At 42.7% G+C, this 19,839-nt stretch overlaps 1 protein-coding gene across 1 annotated transcript in view; it reads left to right on the forward strand.

Moving 5' to 3' along the window:
- Window positions 1-19,839, forward strand: part of CNNM2 (cyclin and CBS domain divalent metal cation transport mediator 2) — a 114,071-nt gene that overhangs the window by 82,327 nt on the left and 11,905 nt on the right. The window contains exons 3-5 of the mRNA XM_040564521.1: window positions 10,117-10,260; window positions 15,635-15,772; window positions 17,867-18,036. Of these exons, the coding sequence (XP_040420455.1) occupies window positions 10,117-10,260; window positions 15,635-15,772; window positions 17,867-18,036 (452 nt within the window). The remainder of the gene's footprint in view (window positions 1-10,116; window positions 10,261-15,634; window positions 15,773-17,866; window positions 18,037-19,839) is intronic.

A 19,839-nucleotide genomic window follows, 5' to 3' on the forward strand; every position in this document is an offset into this window, starting at 1 on the left:
TCTGTGAGGTTTTCTTCCTACTTAAGAGCTCTGGGAAAACTCAACCTACCAAAGGCTGGCCCACAAAAATACTAATTACTTCATTGTTCACAAATGCAAACTTAAAAAAATTGCTTTATAAATTCAATAATTAGAAATATTCATAGTGTAATTGCCACAGACTGATCTTTGAGGTCTCTCTTTTCCTGTATCTAAAATCTGACCCAGTAATACCATTTTTGAAACAAATAACATTGCCATATCTTGATGGAAAGATGGTGTATTACTAGTTCATTTGAAAATCCTCTACCTAGGAACAAAGCCAGTTATTCTACATTTGTTCTTCAAAAATATTAATAATGCATTTAAACATACCATCAGTATTGTCACTCTTTCAAACAAGGTGGTTTGCTGGAATCTTTCTTTTTCCTGGAGAGAGTGAGTCAGCAGTTGAACTACACATCCTACTTCATTTGGCTACTTTACATGATAGACGTTTGAAATAATACGTCATCAAGATAAAATATATTTAATTCTTAGCAAAATTCAAAATCAGTTTCCCCTCGCTCTGTACATTGCTGTCGATGGCCAGCTCTGAAATGACAGGTGCTCTTATTCTGTCTGTTTGCTGTGGTGTCAGACAGCTTCAGCATGTCTTTGGGTGCTTTAACTGATTTCTTTTCCCAGTGTCTGTAACTGTTGATCTATACAAGCTGCCAATAAGGAGGCGTGGATCCAGGAGTCAGCAGTGCTCTGCTCCATGCTGTTAGTTAAAATTGCACCAAAGCCAAATAAAGATGCTGTTGGTGGGTTCAGGAGGTTGGGGTTGGAAGTGTTCTCTCAGTTGAGGTTCTCTGAGGCTTTGGGTCTGTCTTGACACTTGGCTATGCTTAGATGTGCAAAGTCTTTTAAAAAAACCTAACAGCCGCTTTTCAGCCAGAAGACATTCCACCCATCTCACAGCATGAGACCTCGTTCTGCCCAGCCTTTCTTGCATCGTTTCATCTCGTGGTATCTGAACCTGGATCTGACCCAAACAGAAATCTTGTGGGAGCTTGTGTTTCTTGTGCCTTCAGGTTGCTGGCGTACCCCTCATTTTCTGCTGTGAAGCAATTCGAAATCTTTCTTTAATGGCGGTTGCCACAGCACAGTAGGTGGACTCAAGGCGTCCTGCGTTAAATTTCAGAGAAATAAATGTGCAGCGTCAGAGAGCAGGAGCTCACGTGGCCCTGGTTCTGCACCCATGCGAAGTCAAGGTCACTGCCGCCGGTTGTGTTTACAGGCATGTTTATGCCGCAGCTTCGCTCACTGTGAAAGCACAGGCACGTACGTGGTTCTGAGGTTGTGTGAATCCCGCTGGGCAATGATGCTGTCACCGATTCAGAAAGTTAACAGGGTAGCTTATCGTTAAGCTTCCTCTGGCTGATGCCTCAATATAAATTAGAAAGCCCTGCACTGAGCTTGAAAAATCTGACAGTGCCATCGACCAGCTGGGGTTTCGAGCTGCTGGAATTGCAAACTGCATGTGGTATAAATGGCCTAAAGTAAAACAGGTCATTAAAATAGAATATTAATGATTAAGTTGTTGGTAACCCAAGAACCCGTTTTAATTTATGTCCTAAATAGTGAGCTAAAAGTAAGCCACAGAAGCTGATGATGGTAATAAATATATATAAATACATCCAGCCTCCGGTTCCTACCATGACCCACAGTCCCAAGATGCTGCTCTTCCTTTTCAGCTCATACGCTTTGCTCTCAGCACTGTTTGGGTCCTTATGTAAGCACGCTGGCCTCAGCTAACCTCCTCCTAATGTCCAAGCATGTTTCTGTTGTGCCTTCTAGTACTTTACCTTTGCAGGATTTAAAATCCCATGGTGTAGATGCCAAAATCCCAAATTAAGCTTTGTTTGTTCTAGGAATCGAGGGAGGCAGGATTAGAGGGAGGATTTTTGTACTAGGATTTTTGGCTGGGATGATACAGAACAGGCTATTGTTTCTGTTGGTGTCATGTTTTGGTTACCTGAACATTCGAGTTCATCGCCGCTCTGGGCCAACGGCTATTTTTGTTGCACATAAAACATCTCTTGACATTCTTGTTTTTATTCCATGGATTAAAGGTTGGTTAGCAGAAGCAGCCTGTTGAACAGGTTGGAGTGATGGAGGACACTAACAAGGCGACAATTTCTTTCCTGCGCCCTCGCCATGGGTGATCCCAGGGCTCAACAAGTTGTCCCCCCTCGGGTAGGGGACTGCTGGGAAGGCAGGGTGGGCTCGTAGCCACAACGCAAAGCTCCAGAGGGAGACACTGGACAGACCATAGCAGATATTGGTTTTTGCTGTGGAGTCCCAGCCTGAAGTATACATCTCCCAGAGAAGATCTGCCCAGACCCAGCAGCAGGCCAGCACCCAGGCCCCACCGCGGCCAGAGTCGAGGACCCCTCCTCTCCACCTGCTCTCTGCTGGACTCAGTTCTCAGGAGGACCTGCAGCTCTGAATTGAGCAAACCCAAGGTTTTGCGCTCCCTCTGCTGGCTGCATTTTTGCTGGCTGGTGCCCGCTCTTCAGCCCTGAAGGAATGCTGAAATTGGTGGGGACAATCTTGAACGAACAGGGAAGTAATAAAATTAGCACGGATCTTTTTCATGGGTCCTTGAACACTAAGAAAAATCCTTGTTCGCCATGCTGTGAAGATGCAAGTCAGTAAAGAGATGCATTTCGTACGCTTCTTTCCGAAAGGTCATTACTTGCCTTGGGAAGTGGAAGCATGGGGGCAATCACATCAGTATGTCACACTTCAGTATCTTCTGAATCTATTGTGGCAGACTTGAACCATGACCAAGAATGACTCAAGTGTTCTGTTTGCTTGCCTTACGTTTTATCTGCATTATTTTTCTTCTGCGTTAGCCCAAATAGAGATAGATAGGTCTCTCTTCAGACTCAATATATTCCCTTCTCAGTGTTGCCACCTCTTTTCTCAACATTGTTTGCTGCACTCCCTTGGAATGCTGCAATCCATTGACTTGTTTTTTAAACTTCCAGCCTGTTTCTCTTCTCAGCCCACCTGTGTCCTGATACTACCCTCTCTGCTAAGAACCTCAGAAGGATGTCAGAAAGGCTTTGTTCTGAGAGAGTTTCCTCTCTCAACCCTTATGCTTTCAATCTCTTCCTTTCCCACTTAAGGTCTAGCAGATACTTCTGTAGGGCATTAGCTTCCAGTGTTAGGAGGCAACTTGTATTTGTCCATTTGCTGGACTGAAATCAGGTGTTATTGCCAATCCCAGCCATATTCAGCCAAAATTCCCTGCTGGATGAGGACTGCATGACTGGGAAGCACTGGCACGCTGTCCTTGACCAGGGGATCAGTACTCGTGTTCAGGGTGCTTGAAACTATTCCTCTTCCCACTTTAGTTTCAGTCTTGCTGCCTGCCTGCACCTGGTAATAGTTTCCCCTAAACGTCCTCACTTCTCTAGATTCTTCCCTAAGATTTCCACTTCGATAGCAGAGCCCTGAATTTAAATGACTTTTCTCCTTACTCTCAAGTTATTTCTGGTTGCATGCTGATTTCTTTTACTCATGGACCTATGGTTAGTAGGTGACTTCTCTGCTTCTAATCCGAGTTTATTGCCTGGTGCATTTGAGTTGCATTTAAAGCTGCAACAGGTAGCAGCTTTCTAGAGCCATGCTTTTCCTGTAAAAGCTGCCAAGTAAATCAAGTTGGGCAATGCACTTCTCACTGAGGTCTGACCAAAACAAATTGAGGGGTAGGCAGCAGCACTTGAGTTAGCATATACTGGGTGATAGGCTGCTAGAGATGGAAAATGTTAGCTCATCTCCTCTTCCATCTGCCACGGGGCAGCGAATTACCGAGTCCTTTCTAGGAGCATTGTCCAGTCTAGTTTTCAGAGTTGCAAGTAACCGAGCTTCTGCTGTTTCCCTTGGGAAAGTATTCTTTACAAATACAATTCACTGTCAGGAAGTCATTCTGAAACTCTCCTTAATTTTTCCTTTTTTTTGGTGTCCTCCCACTAAAATGGGCATTCAGGCTTTTAACACAAAGAATCCATTTAAAGTGCTACTTTTTGATTTTCCTGTGAAGGCTTCTGTGGTTTCTAGTTAATGTTTGTGTGAGACTGTAAGCTCTCCAGTTTAAAGGCGAAGAATCACCATATTCCCTGTGGTACCGCTAGTACTTTCACTCATTTCCTGGAGGGTCTGGATGAGTTTCGTGTGGCTACATTAAATGAATGTTAGTTACTGGCTTCCCTTCCCAAATGTATATTAAAAAAATGTGTTTTGTTGCTGAAAAAGGCTGGATCTGAAAAGCCCATTTTAAATCTAGATTATGTTTGTGCAGAAGTTTTGTTTTTCTCCTGACTCTGCGTTGCGAACCTAAAGACAATGTGCACCAGGACGTAAAAGAGGACGGGGGGGGGAAAGCAGCAATCCCGTTTCCCTGTTGAAAATAATCAAAGTGCAAAAGCAAACAGCATGAATGCAAATTTCAGCTAATAGAAAAGAGATTTAATGCCCTTGAACTGTGCTGCAGAAAAGAGATTTAGGAGAACACTTGTTACTTGGGTATAATTGCTTGCAAGCCAATGCTATTCTAGAGGGAGTTGTTTTTAATGGTTAAATTATACAACACATTTTAAAATTGATTGTTTTGCATAATGCGTTGTTGAACCTGTGAATCTCACTGACAGACCACATTGTTTACCTTTGTTGAAATCAGTTGAAAGCAAGACAGTTGCATGAGAATAAACTGTGAGGTTTTTTAGAAGCACAGATTGTTAGTTAGCAAATTCAAGGGCAACTAAACACCTCCTGGGACTTTTTTCTCCGTGTAATTGCAGATGTATTACACAAGTTATAGCTTAACGTTCCAGAGGACTCACCAACAACAAATGGACTCAGATTACAGCTTTTAACACAAATTTACTAGTCTGATTCTAGCTTTACCACAACAGGACTTGCAGGAATCTTCTGTTTTATAAAGACCTACCATAGGTTAGAGAGATTACTCTTTCAATTTAAAGCTATGGCAGCAGTATTAAATTTCTGCAGCATAGTCTGGCTAGTAGCGTCATTTTCCTATTACTTGTATCACATACAAGACCATATTGTATCATTCCAGATCAGTAAAGCATACTTGCTGTCTTTACGTATCACCCTTATGTATAGAAGATTTTGTGTCATTTGGGTTCCTAAGCAGGAATACAGGAATTAAAAGTCAGAAATGAATCAAGCTGAGATTTCAATTATGCCTACCTTCAGCGTATGTCTCTTAGGATCACAGGATAATTTAGGAAAGGTCTTCTGGACGTCATCTGGTACAATCCCCTGTTTAGAGCAGGCCATTTTTGAAGTTGGATCAGGTCACTGAGTTTTGAATTCCTCCAAAGACAGAGATCTCACAGTGCCTCTGGGCCTCTGTTTGACCATCCTCATAGTGAACAATGAGTTTACGTTTTTGCAACGTGCGTCCATTGTCTCTTGTCCCATTGGTATCTAGCTCCAAGAATAATCTAGTTTTGTCTTTTCTGTAGTGTACTGTGAAGTATGTGAAGACTTTTAAGATCCCCCTTTTAGCCTTCTCTTTGCAAGATGAAACCAGCACAGCTCTCCTTGCCCTTCCTTGTGCACTGTGTGCCCCAGCTCCTGACCAGCTCGGTGTCCATCCACTGGAATTGCTTCCATTTGCCAAAGTCTTTTCTGTACTGGAAAGTACCAAACAGGATCCAGTAATCCAGGTATGGTCTCACAAATGCCAAATAGAAAGGAATAATCCCTTCCCTTGACCTGCTAGCCAGAAGTGTGCTTACACAGGCATTATGCATCTGGCTTTGGTTGGTTTTGGTGTCGTGCAACTTGTCCATGACACCACTGAGTCCTTTTCTGCAGACCCATCCAGTCAGTTTCCAGTGCCACTTAAGACTTGTTTTGTCCCAGGCTCATAACTTTGCATTTCCATGTGTTAAACTTCAGAGGTTTCCTGTCAGAGCATTTCTTCAGCTTGTGTGTCCATGGGGAAGTGGTACATACAGCTCTATTCATACGGCAAAACTCTTCATGTTCCAACATGAACAATATTCTTAAGGTCCTTTTTTTAAACATATAAATACCTCAGCATCACAGAATCTTTTTCTTTTCTTTTTTTTTTCTTCCTATTTCTCTTTCAAGGAATGGTCAAGGTATTGTGAGAGGATCATTTTTTCGAGCATTTCTTCCCGTGGTGGTCTGTGTGGCCAGTCAGTCACATAGACTCCCTTGAGCTCATGCTAGGTTCACTGACCCATGCAGATTCTACTAAGCATCTTCATGCTTCTTGATTAGCTTAATAAATTAATCAGAAGTTATGGTAAAGAGCAAAATCCAAGTTGAGTGGTAAGATTTTGAGCAACGGGATGAGAATGCATTTGCTTTTAACAAAACTCCTTGGTGTTGTAGTTACCCATGAAGGTAACTGAGAGATGAGCATTTGTCACCATTTATATCTGGCACTGTGCACGTGTACAAGCTCCATAAGCTCTTGCTTACGTTACCAGCTGCTGCGGTAGGTGGGGGAAGCTGAGGCTGAAGCAAATGCTGCCTGCCTGTGGCCACAGAGGAGTTCTGGGTCAGAGCATTGCCTGCAGTTGTCTCCTTGTGCTGCTTGTTACACGTCACTTGGGTCATTTCTGCCTTTTTCGTCGGAGCTGGCAGTGCTGCACAGCTGCCTGCCTGCTGACTCCCACTATATCAACACTTAAAATGAGTGGTTAAAGAAAGATTAATGTCACAGATACAGTGTGATTAGAGACTGTGGCCAGAAAATCAGTGAAGTATAGAAAATAATTGTTTATTTTCCATGCACGCTTGCTCTCTCTGTTTAATACGGTCTGTGCTTAAAGCCCTATTAATAATATAGACAGTCCAGGTTTCCTTACCTGGATGTATACTTTGCTCAGCTCCTTGTTGGATATGTATCAGAAGTCCTTAGCAGTGGAAAATACAGCTGAAACCTTGCTTTTTCAATTGAATAAAATGGTATGACAAATACCAGTGGCCTAATACAGTCTCTGAATAAAGCTGTAGCCAATTTCTATTTAAAATACTCAGAGGAGTCATTATTTTACTCACAGACCACTTTTAAAGTTGGGCACATGCTGAGTTGTGCTTTTAAAATGATTTTTAAAGAAGTCTTTGCGCTCCTTTGGCTTTTCCTTGAGCCTTTTCCACCTTGATTGCTCCCATACTTGCAGGGTATTTTGCAGTCAGCCACACAGCAGCCTGAAGCTGGATAGTAGCCAGTATGGGAATGCATCTTCCTGCCACCTCTATCACCAGCACCAGCTTGTTCCACTCTCTGATTATTTCTGGCAAATATCTGGATCAAAATTAACTTACAGAGACCCAAGAAATGTAATTTTCAGGTCTGGTCTGCTTCATCAAGTGACTGCAGGGGTACTGGAGCAAATGCAGAGAGAATTTGAGAACAAAAGGCAGCCCAGTTAGATTGGTTGAAATTCATCTGACCCCGGCAAAGTGATGAATTCTTGAGAGTCAGAAAGAGGAAAACTTGATAGTCAAGAGGGAAAGAAGGTTAGCATCAATCTGCATTTGGATAAGTTACGTATTTTTGACAGATAAACTCTGCAGAATATAATTTTAATAGTGAGGATCTAGCTGAAGATCAATGCTACGCACCAGAGATTTCATTGACTTCTGAAACTATTAAAAGTTTCAGTCATAGAATCGTAGAATGGTTTGGGTTGGAAGGGACCTTAAAGATCCTCTAATTCCGACCCTCCTGCCTTGGGCAGGGACACTGTCCACTAGAGCAGGTTGCATACTTTGGGTGATAAATCAAAAACAAAAGTCAGAGATTATGGCAGAGCCAGAAAAAAAAAACATTTCTAGCCTTCTTTTTCATTTCAGTACCTTCCCCCTCCTGTTGCTGTAAATTTACCCCATTGCTTGTAGGTGTGTCCAGGACTCCACTATTAGTAAGACTTCTTCTCAAAATGTAAAATTTTATCAACTACATTCAGGTTTATCCCAGGAAGTACAGAAGTGGAAGAAAAGGCTGTAATTTGGTGATTTTGATCAAAGCTGAAACACTGAGTTAATAGCGTTGTTTTGTTGTTCGAGGAAGTCTTCTTTTTTATTTTATCCACTCAAATGGATTTGAGCACTCTTACCGCTCACTGATGGAGGAGAACGGTGAACAGCACCTGAATGAGTGGGTGCAAATGAGCTGTTCTGGTCTGTGATGGATATAGTTCTTGAAGGAGTTGTGTCTTTTGGCTTGAAAGCAAATGTGCTGATACCTGAGCAGGCACTGGGAAACAAATTACAATCTTCTGTTTTGTCCATGTTGGCATTTCTGTTCCACACTTCTTGAACATCATGAGATTGAACAGATATAATTGGAGTAATATATTACAGGGGAAGAGCAACGATAATAATACGTAAATCTTTCATCCTTTTATGAAGTCACTTTTATTTAATGCTGTTCATTGAGCAGTAAAAAGAGCTGGAAGTCTTACAAGGAATGCAAAGAAATAAAAACTGGCACAGCGAAAGACTTTCAGTACAATACGATTGTTGATCCTTTAAAATCACAAATCATCTTTCTATTAATTCACTGTAGAATAAGGTCTCTTCAAGATAAGACTCAGCAGTGTTGTGGAGTTGGTATTTAAAGTATGTCCATCTGCATCTAAACGAGTAGCTCCAAGACAATCAGATTATGCAGTAGTTACTTTGGTGAGAATATCGCCTAAGTGGAATGGAAACTTCATTTTGAGTCTAATATTAGACCCTGCTTTGGAAAATTCCTTTTAAATGATCACAAGCTGGGAATAGCAAAAGAATTTAACTTTCGACAGACAGCATTCACCAAGAATTTGTTTTTAACTGCTTATGTTGGGTCCCTGGGAAAGCAGATGTGAAAAACTTACCAAAGTGAATTGACTTGACCTGATGCAATGTTTATATCAGTAGTTGATAAGTTTTCCTCCCTCGTCTAATTTGTTCAGGATATTTTCATTCTTCAAGCATGAGTAAGTCTGGCTTGGAATAGTTTGAATGCTTGTTAGTCTAATAATCTGAATCTTAAAACATGCAGACATTATTGCCTATAAAGGGGTCTAAGCAAAGTTGAACTATTTTGGTTGTCTTCCCCCGATGGGGATAAGTATCAGTTTTGAGATCAACAAAGAAGAATGTGAGACAATGTCGCTTACTTCTCAACAGCTCACAAAGCACCTTGAGATCTGTGTATTTGTGCTTCAAAATGCTACATGCATTCGGGGAACCCTTTGAATGCAGAGATCAAGGTGCCGTTTTGGGCACCTTTACAAAGGACCGACTTTCGGTGGCAGCTAGGGATACTGGCAACCCCAGTGTCAATGCGAATTCGAAGGGTGATGGTACTTGATTATCCCCGTGGCAGAAAGGAGTTCAGGAGTTAGGAAATGCACTGTGAATGATGCACAGCTTAGGGATCTTGAGAGGCACCAGTATATCTTATCTTAGCTTTTCTCTTTGTTAATCAGACACTGACACTTTGGATATTTTAATTAATCCATTCATTCCTAAATAAGTCCCCTACTGCCTGGAGCATGTCTAAATAAATTATTTTTTGCAGGGGGGAGGAAGAAAAGAGGAATTTATGGGTTGGGCTGAGCTCTTCTCCCCAGCTCTACCCTGTCCACATGCTTCTGTGATGTGGCCATTGTTGCTGCTGTTTGTAAGCTTGAGGAGCATCCATGGGAGCTCCCTGCAAAGGAGGACTCCAGCCAGACCTTCCTCTGCCAGTGCAGGACAAAAGAAGAGAAAAAGCCATCAACAAAATAGTATAATGAATGCAAATCCAGGGCGATGGTTTCACTGGGGAAAGAAATTAGTAAGAGAACACTGATATTTTTGACTGTTCTTTAGTGTGCTAGGTGGATTTATGTGACCCAGGAACATGTTTCTTAGAGGGAAATCAGATCATGATTTTAAGGGTCTCTTAAATTTTTTAGCTTTTTTATGAGGTGCGACACCAGCCTTTCTGTCTTTTTATTTATACCTGTTGTATGTAATTCTGCTGTAATTTCTGATCTTTCAGGAATTTCTAAATGTCTAAATTGCTGATCTGTCTCCTTGCAGGCAAGTCTCACCTGGCTATAGTACAAAGAGTAAACAATGAAGGAGAAGGGGATCCTTTTTATGAAGTCCTGGGAATTGTCACTTTAGAAGATGTGATTGAAGAGATCATCAAGTCTGAGATTCTGGATGAAACAGACCTATACAGTGAGTAGAAATGTTTATTTTTTAATTTTTACAGAGGAGAGGGAAGACGCCATCCAGCAGCAGCTGTGTCTTATAGCTTTGTTGATGCGATGTAAGATGTAGAAATGTAAGTTGCTGATTTAATATATCAGTGGACAAATAACCTGCAAATCCCTTAGATAGTCAAAGTGATTTTTGTTTTCACAGCATGGGGACCTCACCCCATTAAGCTGTATTAGTTCAGAAATAGGACAGCTTTCTTTATTTGAGCATTCCATCTAGAAGATTTCCATGAGCAACATCCTGGTCTCTCCTGTTAGCTGTTCTCCACCACAGTGGCCTAGTTTAAACCTCTTTGTTCCAGCACTCGTGACCTCCCACATTTTCCCCCAACCTCTCTCCACCTCAAGGGCCTGTAGTCTATGTACTCACTGCATTTTAGAAAGAAAGCAGGCAGATAACCATACCTCAGGGAAGAGGAATGGAATCTCTTTAAAGTCAATCTCTGTCACTCATTCAGAGAGATCCTAAGAATGGAAAAGCTTCTTCATGGCTAAAAATCAGCAAGTCCTAAATGACTTCTTTTTTTTTAATCACACGGTACAGCTCCTTCCTTCCTTAGTGTTAACATAAGTTAAGGGAAACGATGGTACAGGTTGAGCACTACCTGGGACTTTTTTTTCCCTCACTTCAGTTTTTCTGGTCTTTGACCAGTTACCTAAACTGTCTTTGCTTCTGTTCCCATCTGCACAATCTGGCCTGTGCACATTGAACTTCCTTTCTGTCATTCTTCATCTGTCTTATCTGTACTTCGATCGCTTGCTGGCAGATGCTATTTTTTACTTTGTGTTCAAGCGTAGCAGAAGGATGTCTCTAGATTCTATTGTGATAGAAATAATAGGAATGGTCATTTTAAATATCTTTCACACTGTTCAGCTGACCTTTGCTTTCTTTTTCTTTTCTCATGAAAGGGCTCTGAATGTTTCTACAGCATCTTTTTCAGGCCAATGCAAGCAGTCTTCTATCTTCCTTCCAAGCCAAAAGCCAAATGAGCACTTTGCACTGTAGGATAGACATACTTCTGCTTTTCCTAATAGATTGGTTTTGCCTGAACTACTTTCCGTAGCTGCTCAGTATTTTATCGGAATTTATGTGCCCAAAGGTTCATGTAAATCACAGTTTTGTTTTACACTGCACTAAATGGTCTAATTACTATGCAAATCACAGAAGTCCAGTTAGCATTGATCTTCTTCATACTGCCACAACTTAATTGCTGGGCTAATCAGTTACAACATAATGCTTTTACAGGGTGAATTCAGACTTTCTTTTGTAATCTAAAATAGTGGTGTGGTTTTTATTCTTGTTTGTTAAGAGGAACTGTATAGATCATGCTGTGTTGTTCTTCGGGAACAGAAAAAAAGCGTTGGCCATTAATAGCATGTTGGAGGGCAAGGAAATGATAATTTAATTTTACTATCTGGAGACTTCCTAGATTAACAAAATAGAGCTGGTTCATTGGAAACTGTCCTTCCTGGGAAGGTTTTAGTATAGAAAATCCCTACTTCAGAATAGGAGGGAAACTTAACTTCCTAGGCTTCCTGGAGGATGCAGGAAATTTTGAGGGGTGGCTCCTGCTGTGTACCATTAAGATGACCTTCTGGTTTCATTATGAAGCACTGGAATTCATTCTGCTGTTTAGATCAAAGGAAACTGGGACAGTAAGGGAGAGAACAGAAATGCAGAGAAGCTAGGAGAAAATGTGATACAGGTTTTGAATTTGAGCAGATTGGTATGCTGCAGCCACTTCCAATTGGTATAGTGATTGGAACATGCTTTTGGCTTGCTGAAGGTAGCTTATTGCCCATGATATGTTAAGGTAGCTTCTTTTTGATGTTGATATCAGTGTGTCAGTGCTAGTAACCCCCTCTAGTATCTGAGGTCTCTGGTGCTGTTCATTATAAGACCAAGACAGCTTGCTCAGAACTTAAAACCTTAGGATTTGCTCTATGCTAAAAAGTAAGGTTTACCTAAAAGTAGACATTATGACAAGTTTTGGCAGTGTTATTATGCCTTTGTTCTGAAGTTTTAAGCATGTTTTGTTGTGCTTTGATGGAAGCTGGAGATTTGATGAAATGGCTGACCTTGGTGTTGGAGCTGTGCCTTTCTGCTGTTTCTGTGAAAATGCATTTCAACTGTGTTAGGGTAGAAGCAATTGTAAATTTACAGTTTTTGCTGAAAGCTGCTGAAGCTCTGCAGCTGAATTTCTCAAGGGCTGTGTACCCTGTAGACACATGGCATTACTTCACATTGCTCTAGTCTGCTATGCCTTATGGCGTGCAGAGATGTTGGGATCAAGAGAAAATGTTAAATATATTTGATCTATCAACACCTGCTTGGGTTGAGTGCTTTAGAGTGTGTGACTCCGTGGTGGGGATGCTGATGGGGTGCAGAGAAGGGGTTTCAGTTATGATACAGGTGGGCTCTGGAAATACCTCAACCAGTGTCACAGATAAGAGCTGTCAGCGTGTTTTGCTCTTAGTACTGGAAAGTTGGAGCGTTTGATGCACTACAGGAACATGTGCTGCGCTCCTGTGGCCCCAGCTATCGTAGGGGCGCATTTCCCAAGCTTGTCACAGGCTGAGAGGACCCTATCTAAAATCCAGGGCTTTTCTACAAATGAGTTAGCCTTGGCCAGTCACTTCCCTGAGGGGAAGACCACATCTTACCCTAACATTCCCATTTCCAAACAGCTCTCAAAACAGGTATGTTAAATATATGTGCTAGTAAACCCTGTATCTCTCTCCCGTGTAAACCACAGAGCTACAGGACTAAAAAACTGTTTGCCCTCTTAAGTATTTCCACTGTCATCCAGTGAAACCGTAGCAACACAGAAGGTTATGCAATCCTGATTTGCCTGGCAGGACCTGCAGACATTGGCAGTGTCCTGCGCCAGGAGAGCAGAGCTTTCTGCAGCTGGAATCTAATCTTTCGACACACCCAAGCTGTTACCACCTTCCAGAAAGTGGTGCTTTTATGCTGTTGGCCATAAGGCTTGTGGACTTGCTAACCTGTGGTCTAGCACTGGTAGGCTGCAGGAGCAACATCCTTACAAGAAGCTACTTTAGGTTGTTTTAGAGTTTCAGGTTTAGTCATGCTGGGTTTCTGACGGTTGCCAAAACATGCATGAGACACCGGGCAACCTAGTTTTCCCAGCTCAAGACCAAAAGAACTAGCAAAACTAGCTTAGTTAATTCCTAAGCCTGTCTTTTAAAATTAAACAAACCCACAGGCTTAGAACTGTGCAGCATGTGGGGCACAGGCTGTCAGCCTGGGTGTGTGCATCACCTGGGGGAGGAGGGAGAAGGGGACTTGGGGGGTGCTGAGCAGGGCTCTGGCATCCCACCTCCCACTGCCTTGGGCCAGGCATCCCGCTGCTGACTGTGGGCACATGGTCAGTGAGTCTGGGCCTCTGGGATTTGTACTGTTCCTGGAGTACCGGAGGGCTGCAAATATCAAGCAGTTGCTTGTCTCTGTCCTTGCTGTTTGGTTATTGTACAGTCCTTATGTGCCAACAGAACCACGCGTCCATTTGAAGATAGATTTTTGTCCTCATTCTCTTGTCTGGAGCTCACTGCAGATGTCTACGCTGGTTAATACAGATCCTAAAGAGAAAAGGACAAAAAGGAGCACAAAAAGACAGGAATAACTCTTCCCTGCAAGTTGTCCAGGTGCATTTGCAGTGCCCGTCAGCTTACTGCCTTCCTGCCCGGCTGAACGGGTGATCTGAGGTTTGAACTCCCTGTTCTGTAGCTGTCTTCCGTACTGGGCTGGCTCCTTCAAAGAAATAAATGCAATTGTTGTCCTGCATCAGGCCTGAAGTTCAGGAATATGGCAAGAGGGATGACAACATTGCTTGCATTTGGACCTATCCTCTTCTTGAGTTCTCTCCTGCAGCCCAGGAACTCACAGTCAGCCTTGCTGCTTTGGATTTACAGGAAAATCTAAATATTTCCAGGACCTACTGCAGATAGCTACAGTACTTGTTGATACCTCACCTAAAGTTACACTGAGGGTATCCCTCACGTGGCATGTTGCTCATGTTGCAGAACCAAACGGCATCACATCACTTTGAAAGCAGAGATAGCTTAAGTCTGCCAAGATAATTTAAGTGCCCAGGTCTCCATCTCACTGTAGAAAGGACAGGAAATACCTGGTTACAGATTTAATTATTTCTGTCACCATCCAGTCCTTGCTTTCTGTTTCTTACAAGAAGCTTGGTAATTATCTGAATAGCAAAGAACATTTAAGACTATTCCTCACAAAAATATGCAGAGATAGTGCCTTTGCTCTCACTGTGTAGTATTTTTCTTGGGAGAAGGTTTTTGGACAGGCTGCCAAGGAAACCATGGGAGGAATTGAAATCCCCCATCAATTGACGAGGAGCCTGGGTCTCTTACCCTGATGACTGAAAGACAGAAAGATTTAAGGCATCCTCCCGTGATGCGATGCTGGTGCTGTATTCAGGTACCACAAGTGCAGCGGGAAGCTTGCTGTGGTAGGGCTCATTGACAAAAGAAATAAAGGAATACAGGAATACTGCCCTGCTGAAGAGACATTTCCCTGCTTGTACTTCTGGTGAAGTCATTGAAGAGGGCAATGACACAGCTCCTTGTGAGACAGCATCTCAGATGCGGCATTGTAAAAAATATCATTCTCCGAGCTTTTCAGAAAAAGCATGGATTCTTTTCTTCTTACCTCTTAGAAGAGGTAGGACCTAGTGAGAGCTTCTGGTGGACTAGTTTCCCACTCACGTTCTGTGAATACGTTTCTGCATACGTTAGACATTGTGAGTTACTTGGACCAAAGATGTGCAGATTTTGCTCAAGCTGTGAAGAGTCAGTCACCCCATGGTAAAGCATAAGAAATAAGTAATTGCTTATTTAATCTCTGTATTTGCTGGGGATTTTCTAAGGAGTGTATATAAAAATAAAAAATAAAAAAGAAGGTATTTGTCACAGATACTCTAGTTGAACACCTTTCTATTGTTAGTAACACTGAGCAGGACCCCTCCTGCCCACCTAGAATTGCCCCCACACCGTGCACAACATGCAGAGCTGCTCTGCAATTAGATGCTTGCAAGCAGACACTTCTCTCACATTGAAGTGACAGAGATTGTGGGTTCCTGGATGTCAGCCTGCAGCACAGGTCACTGATTATTTCTGTTTTTTAAGGTGTATCAATGAGCAAGGCTTTGCATGGGTGCTACAGAGGGGTCTGTCTGCACAGTTTGCTCTGGGTGGCTGTCCTGGCTGACTCCATCCAGCGCAGTTCTTGTTGGACCCCATTCTAACAGAAATCGCTTCCTTCCTTTCTTCTCTCACCCTCCCTTCCCCAGCTGATAACAAGACGAAAAAGAAAGTAGCTCATCGGGACAGGAAGCAGGACTTCTCTGCCTTCAAGCAGACAGACAGCGAGATGAAGGTTAAAATATCACCGCAGCTCCTCCTGGCAATGCACCGCTTCCTGGCAACAGGCAAGTGTGGATTATCTGTTTTCACGATCATGCCAGAGCCTCGGAGGCAGTTTGTCAGCAAAGGCCGGCGAGGTGGGTGGGACAGTGCAGGTTGGGAGGGAGGCTGGATGGTGGGGTGACAAATAATGCCACTGTTGTGTTTTTCTTTTTAAATTCTCTCCTCTCCTGTGTTCAGTGTCGGCATGAACCCTCTGAGACATTTACCAGGGGTGGACCAGTAACTTTAAATTGGTCTGAAAGGTAAGGATGAATGCCAAGTGCCGCACTGCATGTCTAGAGTCCGTCAGATTAACGACTAGCAAGTGCACCCCATTAGGAAGAGCTCAGGGAACAAACCACAGACGACTCGATACCACTGGCCAGCTGACTGTAATTGCACTCTGGCACTTCATCCAGAAAGAGATGCTGGACTTTTTGCAGGAAGGTGTAAACCTGTTCCATGAGACTTTTTGACTCGAAGTGAAAAACAATCCCGACACACTTAATGCAGACTGCACAGGCAGTTGAACTGTACTTATAAAAGTGGATTTTCTTGCTGACTTGTGTGACCTCCGTTGATGGCTCCAGGTTTCAGAGGACAGTTGTCTCCATCCCAGATCACCTTGATGTTTTAGCCCTTGGGTGGGCAGTCTGGCAGAGAGGCCAGGGGCTTGAATGGTTTCTTGCAGCTGACATTGCCTTCCGTCGTAAAGTTGGTCCCTTCACCTCAGAGATGAGACCTGTTAACAGGAGAGCTTGTGGAAAACATACCTTCCTATTGCTCATGTTGTCTCTCTTTGACATATAAAGACTTCTCATGTGCAGGCCTTTCAGACGGGCGTCTTTCACTGCTATATTCGACATATATTCATGGATTGAAATTCATTCTGTCTCAAGCTGGCCAGCTCAAGCTGGAAAGCAGTACTTCCCCTCCTCTTGAGATACAGTAACTGCCTGCCTAGATGCTCCCAGTCTGCCTTCGTGCTTTATTTTGCCTCTGCGACTTAAAAGAAACACGTGCGTGATCGGTTATCACTCCTCAGCTGAGGGACAGTAAATCCTTAAAAGGCTTGGACTCCTGCGGCTCATGTGCATGTGAGCATGTCCTTGGTGAAAGGAAACAGTTCAACGGGAAGACGCGGATTTAACAGCAAGCAAAGCGTTGTTCACCTAGTTGTACAAGACTTGGTGGAGTTCCCTAAACACCTTCTCAACAGACATAGTCTTACAGTGCTGCGTCTCTGCTTGTTTTGTGGATGAAAGGATTTTGTAGCTTAAATCTGGCAGTGAAGCCACTGCTAAATAAGATGAAAGCTACAATTTTGGTTTCTCTGTTCTAATTTGAGAATAGTACCTGGAGCAGATGAAAGGTGCTGGGTCATTAACGGTCCTGTTCTGAAAGGTGTTAGGAAAGCTTATCAATTTGCATGTGTCTATCTCGACATCCTTGGCCTAACTCTCTCACACAAGGATAAGCTTTTTCACTTCAAGCAGCTGCTGTTGGGAACACTGATGACTGAAGAGCAAGTGGATAGGGAATGTGTTCTGTGTGTCAGGTATTAATCCCACGTGGTTTGAACTGACCTGCACTGTGTCTCACTTTGAGTAACTCTTCCCATGTGAACCGTGGCAGCTCAAATTGTCTTTGATTTATGTAGAGCATCTATCTAGAGCAACTTTCTAGGCCCCAAACTCTGATTTTTTTTATAGAGTGCAAAAAATGCAGTAACTTAATACCTTCTGAGGAAGGAAAAAGCGCATTCAAAGGTTCTCTGTGCCCCAGTTGTAAAGCTCTTCCCATTTACAACTCTCCAATGAGCCTATTCGACTGTGATTTCACTCTCAAGTGGGCAAGACTGCCTTTCTTTTTTCTTTTCCATTTCAGATGGACATGGTTTTTGGTTGTTTTGAAAAATACTGCAGTAATGAAGGTTGAGGCGTTCCTGTTTTTTTCCCCTTACAAATCTAACAGTCTCAAAAGACAGGAAGCCTGCAATTCCATAATGGATCTCTCTGCATCCGTGTGTCTTTTATAGGCAAATGCTTATTAACGAGTATTGCTAACTTCTTGCCAGGCATATGAAGTGTAATGCCAGGTTGTATCTTTTGTTATAGAAGTAGAAGCCTTTGGTCCATCCCAGATGTCAGAGAAGATCCTTCTCAGGCTGCTAAAACATCCCAACGTTATCCAGGAGCTGAAATACGACGAGAAGAACAAGAAAGCCCCAGAACACTACCTCTACCAGCGAAACAAGCCTGTCGACTACTTCATTCTCATTTTACAGGTCAGACATGTGATTATGTTGCTATATGCAGTATCATGCATCTCCTGACATACTGCTTTTGCTACCTCTCTTGTTGAATTTTATCTTCTTTCAAGCACAGGTTTGGAGCTATGGTTTGTGGTAACTGCTTCTGTCTCCTTTATGAGCTTACCAACTTGAAGAGCTCAGCTGCTTTCAGCCTCAGTTAAACCTGCTTTGATGGGTAGACAGTGCTTCCCACTTCCAATCATCTGTTTAAAGTTATTTATGCTTTAGATATTACTAGGATCAGCAGTGCAAAAGAATCCCTGTGTACAGCTAGCATTGCTTGGAAAACAGGGGTACAAAACATGTCATGTCAGTAGGAGCTCGGCCAGGATGCTTTACAAATGTATTTTTTGGTTTGAGCTTGGCCAGGATGCTTCACAAATGCATTCTTCGGTTTGCAAAAGGAGGCATGGGGAGTCTGACAGTTCGGAAAGATGGCGTTTTTCCATGCAATTGTGAAGTCTGTACCTTTGGTGGTGTGCTAAATACAGGTTTTAGTGGGGCCGTTGCGCCATCTACTGAACCCCTGCCACCTCCTGCCACAGCCCCTGCAGTTCCCTGGGCACCCTGCCACCTCAGCTCTTGCCGTACCCTGAGAAAGTTGCATTTGGGTGATTTTCAGATTGCAACCCTAGGGGGTGTGGAAGGACTACTTTCTGTTTGTTTGCTACAGGGTCGTTTTCAGTGCTGATTATCTCCTAGGGTCTGTTAGTTGGCAGGAACATTCTAGCACTGTTTGAGCAGGAACATTTTGCTGGAGAGGTGCTTATGTTTCTACCCTGGATAACTGAAATGAGTTTTGGTTTACAAACATAGGCATTGTAGCTGAAGTGGTAACGCAGGGCTTGAAATCTTCCTTACCTTTGCCTTAAAAAAAAAAAAAAAAAAGAGTGGGTGTCAGGGGGATTAAACATCATTAGTGATAAACAATGAAGAAAGCACTGGAATATGATATTGTGGATTCAACATACCTCTCTTTTAAAAAAGAATTAGGTTGTTTTTTGTTTTTCTTTTTTAAGTGTTTGAGGAGCCACTGGTAGCTCTTTAACTGCTTTTTCTTACGTGCTGAATTGTTGCAATCTAAAATACTCCAGAGGCAAGATAATGCTTCTGGATGAGGTAATGCTGCAAAGCTGTAAGTGGAGGACATGTGCAATCTAAAAGAACAATTGGTTCTTTCTTTCTTCAGTCAATAAATATTTAGTAAAAACTGTGTGCTAAGTCTATAATGCATTTGGAAAAGTGAGTTTTGCAGTAGATGCATACTATAAAAATGGTGACGTTGGTTCTGCAGGGATGAAGAGGATCAATACTCTGCTTTTGTTACTTAAAATATCTGGTCTTGGGCATATTCTCTCACCCGGAGATACCAAGAATACCTTTCACATTAAAAGCATACCAGAATGCAAACAAATATGTATTCTGTGCATTAAATTTACCAATTTAATCTCTGTAGAGTTACTGCTTTTGTTGGAAAGTCACTTGTATGCAAGTTCTTCTTTAGCTAATGAGAAGTCCTTCTGTAGCAGTTTGAGATTTGGTTTTGTCATTCTGTTCTTTCAAAATTCATGTCAGAGCATTAAGCAGGGGAAAAACAGAAACCGTAGATGCATGTGTTTAATCAGGGCAGCACCCATGTGATGGCACATGTGGGGAGTTCTTGGCTTTTCAGCTGCTGTGACTATGCCAAGCATGCCTTACCTTCTTATGGCCACCTCCGGGAAGTGCCGTGTGTGCTGACAGAGCAACAGCGCTGGAGCTGAAGCTACACTTGCT

This window comes from Cygnus olor, chromosome 7 (assembly GCF_009769625.2).
Source record: "Cygnus olor isolate bCygOlo1 chromosome 7, bCygOlo1.pri.v2, whole genome shotgun sequence".
Lineage (NCBI taxonomy): Eukaryota > Metazoa > Chordata > Aves > Anseriformes > Anatidae > Cygnus > Cygnus olor.